Source organism: Drosophila mojavensis, unplaced genomic scaffold (genome assembly GCF_018153725.1).
Source record: "Drosophila mojavensis isolate 15081-1352.22 unplaced genomic scaffold, ASM1815372v1 contig_36, whole genome shotgun sequence".
Taxonomy (NCBI): domain Eukaryota; kingdom Metazoa; phylum Arthropoda; class Insecta; order Diptera; family Drosophilidae; genus Drosophila; species Drosophila mojavensis.
Genome location: NW_025318858.1, coordinates 4,772,010 through 4,780,495, shown reverse-complemented (window position 1 = coordinate 4,780,495; position 8,486 = coordinate 4,772,010). Strand labels below are relative to the sequence as shown.

Sequence of the window (8,486 nt, the reverse complement as noted above, 5' to 3'; positions counted from 1 at the left end):
AATAAATAATAAATAATAAATAATAAATATATAGTCAATAGCTTAAGTCCATATAGAAACCCAAATTAAATCGCAATCCACTGCCTCAAATGCTGCACTCGATGATATTTCAGGCTACAAGATTGCAGTTAAACAGAACTAGCTTGCCGTTAACCGAATGCATAGCCGTTAATGGAAAATATTTGTGTATGTAACTGTGTGCTTGTGTGTGTGTGCTGTCGAAATAAAGAAATGGCGTAAAGCAGCGTAAAAGCGGACACAAAGCAAAAACAAAAACAACAAGCGATGCAAAAAGGCTTATTAAAAACGCATAAAAGAAAACGGAGCGTTTACAAAACAGGCACACACACACACACACGCACACGTGCTAGCCACACACGCTTATATGCACAAACAGCACAAACAGCACACACACACACTTACATACACTCAATGGCATATATGCATGACCCTTGCCCCTTTGCCTTCCTGCGAGCCATCTTGTATGGGGCACTCGGGCGCATAAATCCGCGCTAAATGAGTTTAACACTTGGCTTAATAGTTTGGTTTTATGAAAAGCAAAAACAACAACGTGCAAAATAAAAGAAAACCAACAACAACAAAATATGGAAAGCGCGCCAGCGGCAGAGGGCGTGAGAGAGAGAGGGAGGAAGAGCAAAAGAAAACGAGAATGTTGAGTAAAACGTCATGGGAAAAAATTTTCCACAGCATACTTTTATGCGCAATAGAAAACTTGCAAATCGCTTTTTGTTTTCATTGCAGGACGAATGGCTAGCATGAAGGAGCAGAAGAGACGAGAGTGAGAGAGAGAGAGAGAGGTGAGGTGGAGCCACCCTGCTGAAGCCTTTGAGCATTTAGCTTGGCTTAGTTTGTGTGTAGTTCTTGTTTTTATTTCTATTAGCAAACCAGTTGGCCGACTCGCCAAATGAAAAGTGCAGCATGCGGCAAACGGCATGCGGCATGCGAGTGCGAGTGATGGGCGAAATATGCAAGCAAAAAAAAAGTGGAAAAAATATTTTAAAAAAAAAATAAAAAATGTGGGCAAAAACAATTTTCAATGAACGAACGTACAGAATGGGCGGCAGGCGAATTGGTTGCGGCCAAGGCAAATCGCTGTTAGTTAAATGTTGCAACAACAACCGCGCGCAAAACTCATTTTAAATATTAAATTTACACACACACAGAGACACCACTGTGTATGTGTGTAGGTATGTGTGTGTAGCATATGGCATGCAGCAGTTAATATTTTACATGCATTTTACTTTCAACATAATTACAGTCGGTGTCTGCGGCAAGTACAAACTCACCCAACCCAGCCAACCTTTAGCAGGCACTTTGAAAAACTATTTGCGCATAGATACACACACACACACACACACACACACACACATATATACATATATATGTATAGAAAGCGAAAGAAACGTATACATACATAATTTAGTAAAGCACTTGGACAACATTAATGTGTGTGTGTTGCTCTGGCTGCCTCTGGCTGAAGCTGGCGCTGAGTGCTGCGGCTACTCGACCAAAAAGCGGATGCACCTTACGAGCATACACAGCTGCACACACACACATACACAATAGCTTGTGGCACCTGCTGTGCATATTTTTCAGCTAATACATATATAATTTTTCACAGTTTTTTCATTCACCATATTTTACTGCCTCGCTATCTATGAGTCGGGCTCTATATATATATATATATATATATATATATATGTATGTATGTGTGTGTTTGTTTTTAATATTGTTTGCCTAAGCTACTTTATAGTTAAGTGCAGCTGGCATATGTTTCCTTAAACAGCAAAACTTAAAAACGAAAAGTAGAAAAACCCGTTGGCAGCACAAAAAATTGTTCAATTGTTTTGCTTAAGGCTTAGAGCTGTTCGTCTTTTCTTTCACTCTCTCACTTTATCACTCTCTCTCTCTCTCTCTCTCACACTCTATCTTTTTATAGTTCGCGCAAATATTATTCATACAAAGAGCTTAAAAGCGTGTGCAGAGCATTTCATTTTTTCATGTTTTCACATTTAACGAGCTATTAAATTCGGCAACCAAATATAATCCTCAGCTGAAAAACAATGGGAATATTTGCAGAACGGCTGAGTGTATAGATATAAAGCTTAAATATAAGTGCTACGGCAGAAATATTTATTATTTAGATTTAAATAATATAATAACAATTTTTGCAATTATTTTGTATAATTATTTTATAGAAAACTTTTCTTGAATATACCAATTTGAATTGTGAATTATAAAATAAAAAATTGTAAAATAAAAATAAAATACTTAATAATAATTTTTTTTAATTTTCAATATCCGCAAATTATTTATTTTATTTTTATTAATCTTTTTTTTTTTTTACTTCAATTTTGAAATTGTAGTGAAAATAATATTATTTATTTCGCGAAGCTCATACAATTAATTTCTTTCAGTGCATAAGCATGCAAGACAAGCGTCTTTTCCATCAGTCACTCTCTCTGTCGCTCTCTCTCCTCCCATCTCTCTGCTAGTTGTCGCTGTTGCGAGCATAATGCGTGTGTGTTTTAAATCTTAACAGCCAACAATTAAGTCGCATCATTGCGAAACGTTTTGCGTAAATTTAAAAACTTTTTAATGCCACACACTTGCGGGCTTGTTGAACTTCACTTCAGTGGGAGATAAGCGGCTTCTGCAAAGTTTCTCCCATATACAAACTATGAGTACAACTGCAATAACTACCATAAATGACTGAGAGAGAATGGGAGAGAGAGAGAGAGCGAAACTGAGGCAAGACAAGCCAAGCCAAAAACTAGTGGATGCAATTAATTTGCTAGCCAACATTGTGCAGTAGATCCGCCCCCTTTTCTGCTACTGTAACCGTCGAACCGTAGGCTATAAAACGTGCCTCAGCCCTATCGTTATGGCACATCTAATGCTATTTAAATAATTACCAAATAACCCAACTCAACCCGAATTCTGTTCGAGTTGACTTAGCCTGCGGCTTATCTAATAAAAACTAAACAAAATAATGTTTGAACTTTAGTTGATGTACTTTTTATCATATGTCATAAAAGTCGAGTGCGTTTAGCATATTCGACTGTTCGCCTAACTAGCCGAATATCCAAGCTTATCTCTTGCTTTCACTCTGCTATATACAAAATTCAGCGTAAAATAGATATCTTAATATAATCAGCTCAGCGCCAGACAGAACAAATTTTAAGAAAAAAGTTTGATAAGCACTTATCGGAATTACGTTTATATATTTCTTAGCTTAGACATGATAAGAACGATAGACTATGGATGTCTCCCGGTTGAGACAGTTTCTTTATCTCTAGCTAAAGTAATTGAAATCAAATAACCTGTCTACAACAACGTCGCACGCTACACGATTAAGAACGCTTATCAAACTATAAAAATAAAAAAATAAAAATATTAAAAAAAAATATATTGGAATATCTTTCTGTCTTAAAAAAAAAAAATAAAATAAAATAAAAAAAAAATATATATAAATAAATACATATGTAAATATATAAATAAATTTGGAATAATTCTTGGCTTTTAGGAAAACTCACATTTTTTATGAACAATAACGTGTGAAAATATTTATTAATATATTATGAATATAGTATAGAGTACATATAGACATGATTAAGGTATCGGGTGGTGTGTTTACAAGGTAATATAGGAAAGCAAGTGGAAATTAAGCATACAAACTATTTTCTATAGTTCTCAATGAAATGCTTCTTGGTGGCCTCTCGACTGGTTTTGCCGTTGGGCTGGCGCTTGATGTCGTCGACAATAAGGGCGCCCGCATGCAGCTGCAGGTAATTGGTGCTGACATGATCTTTGACATACTTGACCACATCCTCGGCTGTGATTTTAGCGCCTCGCTTGGGCACCACCGAGGCAGCGGCCTCCTCCATGTTTTCGTCGCTGTGAATGCCAAAGACACAGACCTCGGCCACGCCGGGCATTTGGGTAATCACATCCTCGATATCGCTGGGATAGTACATGATGTTCTGGAACTTGAGCATGTCCTTAATGCGGCCCGAAATGTACAGGAAGCCATCGCTGTCAACGTAGCCCGAGTCACCGGTGTGGAACCAGCCATCCCTATCGCGCACCATGCGCGACTCGGTTGGATTCCTGTAGTAACCGGGCCAGTACTGGCACGGATTGATGCAGATCTCGCCGGTTTGATTCGGTTCGAGTGCCTCGCCGTTCTCGTTCACGATCTTCAGCTTCTGTCCGGGCAAGATGCGACCCACCGAATTGGGCTTCTCATCGTAGTGCTTGTTCAGCGTGCAGTTCGTGGAGCCCAGCTCCGAGAAGCCATAGGCGAACTGCAGCACGCCCTTATTCACACGCTTGCGTAGGCGCTCCTGCACCTCCAGGGAGCAGCACATGCCGCCATACAGCAAATGCTTCAGACTATCAATCTTGATCTTCTCAAAGTCGGGACTGTTCGCCAGCATGGCCATGTGAGAGGGCGCAATCAGCAGCCATGTGATCTTGTACTTCTCGATGAGGTTCAACACCAGCGTCGGATCGAAATTCTCGGCGGATATAATGCGCAAGGTGCTGTGCACACCGCTCGATATGACCGCTGTGAAGCCAGTCACCCAGTCCAGAGTGCTGTGGCAGTACTGAACATCAGCGGTGGTCAGATACCTAGCAGAGAGAGAGAGAGAGAGAAAGAAAGAAATTTAATTAATATATATGCATAAATAAAATAGTTAAAGCGATTGCCACTCACTTGGTGGTGCTGAAGAACTTGTGTGCTGAGGCATTGGTGACGGCCTTGGGCACGCCGGTGGTGCCCGAGGAGCAGAGAATGCCCAGCGTCTGGTTGTTGCCCTGCTCCAGGCGCAAGGGTGCAAAATCAGCTGGGATGGGCGTTGCGATGACATCGTCGATTTTGATGGAGCCCTCCTTGTGATTGCGCATGGTAATGATCTTGACATCCAGCTTGGTCGTTGCGGCCTTCACCTTGTCGTACTCATCACCATCGCAGAAGATGAGCTTGGGCTGGGTGATCTCGAACAGCTTCTCGATGGTCTGCTCCATGTAGTTGACATTCAGCGGGTGGAAGGCGATGCCATTGAAGAGGCAAGCATAGACCACAGCGGACATATGCGTAGTGTTCCTGGCAATAATGCCCACAATGTCCGATTGGTACATACCCAGGTTGCGCATATAGGTGGCAATGCTCTGCGAGTTCAAGAACAGCTCGCCGCGGGTCAGCGTCGTATTTTCCGAGGCAGAGATCTTGAAGGATATCACAGATGTTATATATAAATATATCCTTTCACTTGCATTCACTTTCACCCTACCTGTGCGATCAGCTGTGGATGACGTTGCATTTCCCAGAACGTGATCTCACCCACGGACAGATCGGGGGAGAAGTATGGCGCCTCATACGAACCACTCCAGACCTTCTGGTCCGGTTCATAGTAAATCTCTGGCTTGAAAGGCATACTGCAGACTACGAGTTGACTTTAGCGAATGCTGAAGATTAACAATTTGCGGCTTGTTTTATATGATGGTCGCTGTCGTCGAAATAACGTGGGCGGGCCATTGAATATCAGCTCGACCGGAGATTACGCCCGCTGCTAATCAAAAGTACTTGATTTACTGATTGGCCCAATCATAGTAGGCTCTGATTTTTTTTAATTAATGCAAAGTTTAAAGTCCACTAGTGAGAGTCATGCCGAGGTACACATTATCAAAGTATCCCACAGGAAACTGACATCAGCCGCCGAGACCATTGACTGGCCAGACCTACAACACGTGAGGCTTGGACCTTAGACAAGAACGTACGAGCAATGCGTGAATCTCGGCGTACCAGAGAAACGGATATGTTAGCTGATAGGAATTTTATCAATTTGATGCCAAAATTTGTTTAGACCAACAATTGTTTTTGGCCAGTGTAATCATATCTATATATGCACTTGAAAGCACTAAAAATACATTCTATTCTTTGAGCAGGAAATATTGATTATTATTGTTTTGTCATCCTGTTGACGCAGAAGAAGAAGAAGCACCCACAGAGGTGTGTACCCTAGAAATGATAACTGACTTTAGCACAGCAGCACTTAACAACATTCTCATTGTATATATTAAACATTTGAATTTAGAATTTTCATTATTCTGCTATCACTGCAGAACAGTAATTGTGATAAGATTATTTACTTTAGTGTTTGAATCTGAAGACACCAAGGAGTTTTCTACACGCCATCTGTTTAGTTCGAATCGTTCAGCGGATGCTATAAGAAAGTACAATTTCCTAGGAATAAATTATAATATTAAAAAAAAATAAATAAATAAATAAAACAATAATTAATATGCAATATTTTTAGAAACAAAAAATAAATAAATAAATTTAAAAAATTATATATATATGTATATATTCATATATAAAAAAAAGGCTTAAAATAATTTTCTAACTATTCAGTAACATATTAAGTGTAAAATAAAAAATTAAAACATATTTAAAAATAGAAAAAACTATAAACAACAATACAGTTTACATTTTTTGTTTTGTTTTAGCTATATATAATAAATATGGCGCTTTATGATAAAAATTTTAATAATTTATTTATTTATTAATTCTATTAAAAAATCAAAATAAATTTAAATGCTCTTTTCAACCCTAGCCTAAATGACAGTGCCTCACGAAAGTATTGCACGTTTTCTGGTTCTCGTTTTTGCTGTTTTTGTTGTTGTTCATTTTGACATGTTTGTTGTGCTATATGTCACAGCAGCGTTCTGTGGCAGGCTGGAAGCAATTAATCATGCCGCTTGCCCCAATAGATTTAAATTGTCGCCTCGTTTATCAAGCAAACAGCAGAGCTCGCAAATAAAAAATCAATATTTATGTTAATAAATTAATATATTATTAAATAAAGCAATATTAAGTACTATATAGAGTAACATGATTTAGTTATACCAAACTTTGCAGATAAAACTAAAAATATTTTGAGAGAGTAGGAATATATACAATACAGATAAACTAAAAATGTTTAAATAAATAAAAATATATAAAATATTATAGGTAACAACAAATTGTATATTAAGAGATAATCTTAAGGGAAAATAAAATATCTTGATTTTATAGTTTTATAGTACAAATAAGGAAAATTCTATAATTCAATATAGATAGACTTACCCATTACCGCTACTCAAATGTTAAACTAACAGCAATAGCTGATTGACTTGCAGAGGAGTTTATAAGATAAAAAGAAAGTAAGTGCCTTACTATTATTGAAAGTCTCAAGCTCATATAGATAAACTAATAGACTCAAAATAAAATTTGTATTTTAAGCACAGCACACACAATCATTCAAAGAACTTAAAATATAGATCAAAAATATATATTTAATTTTTTATACCCTGAACCAATTTTCAATGGGAAATCAGGGTATAATGGTTTTGTTGAAATGTATGTAACAGGCAGAAGGAGGCGTGGCAGACCCCACAGAGTATATATATTCTTGATCAGGGCGACGAGCTGAGTCGATTTGGCCCTATCCGTCTGTCTGTCCGTATGTATGAACGCGTCGATTTGAAAAGATATAAGAGCTAGAGACTTCAATTTTTTTTTTTAAATGTCCGTATTTACAGCGCGGATATCGAGTTTATCATTAAAAATCGATAACTCATCCCGATCTTTTTTTATCGATAAAAAACCGTATCGAAAACCAGTTATAAAATTATATCTTCTACACCTTTATTGCTAAAGTCTCCAAATTTCATGAAGATCGTATGTCCACAAAAAAAGTTATTAAACAATGAAGTTATCATAGTAAGGGCACACTGCAGCGTCTGTCTGCGTGTGTGTGTGTGTGTGCGTATTTCTTGTGTAAGCTCAAAGACGCGAAAAATTATTGAAATAGCTATTGCTCCAAGGGTTCAGGGGATCTCGTAGTCGAGTAGTCTCGACTAGAGCTTCCTTACTTGTTTTATAATCAATTTTTTTTTTTTTTTTTTTTTTTTTTTTTGCATGCCACTTATTGAGATAACATCGCTAATGAGTTTGACAAGCAAATTGCTGATAATCCGCTTAAAAGCAGTATATATAAAATACACAAAAAATAAAAAACATTAGCTACAATGCAAACACCAAAACCAAAATATGTTGGCGTGGTCAACCAGAAATAAAAGCGGCTGCAATGCTGGCGGTATATTTAATTAGCATAAATGCGACAATAGAATAATAAAATAATAATTTATGCGGCCAACGGCATAGCAAACGAGAAATAAATGGAGATAACAGAGACAGAGACAGAGACAGAGACAGATTGCAAATCCATTCAGCAAACAAAAAATGCCAACTAAAATCGTGCCACAAAGTGCCTAAGTGCTACTAAAATTGACGAAGAAAATATGCTAGAAATTAAAAGATAAAATATCAATTAGTGGATTTTCTATTTACTAATTGAAAAGCAAACGAAACGAAAAATGCCAAAGACACGTTTCTAGCTTAAACTGATCTATTCTTT

The 8,486-nt window shown here is 37.6% G+C and overlaps 1 protein-coding gene across 1 annotated transcript; it reads right to left on the bottom strand.

Annotated features, from left to right (window-relative positions):
• Positions 1-3,558: 3,558 nt before the first annotated feature.
• Positions 3,559-5,498, bottom strand: LOC6575996 (4-coumarate--CoA ligase 1). Its single transcript, XM_032728750.2, has 3 exons — positions 5,319-5,498; positions 4,742-5,253; positions 3,559-4,656 (listed from the first exon to the last, which is right to left on the bottom strand). The coding sequence occupies exons 1-3, from the start codon at positions 5,460-5,462 to the stop codon at positions 3,699-3,701; spliced, it is 1,614 nt and encodes a 537-aa protein (XP_032584641.1). The 5' UTR covers positions 5,463-5,498; the 3' UTR covers positions 3,559-3,698.
• Between the last annotated feature and the right edge of the window lie 2,988 nt (positions 5,499-8,486).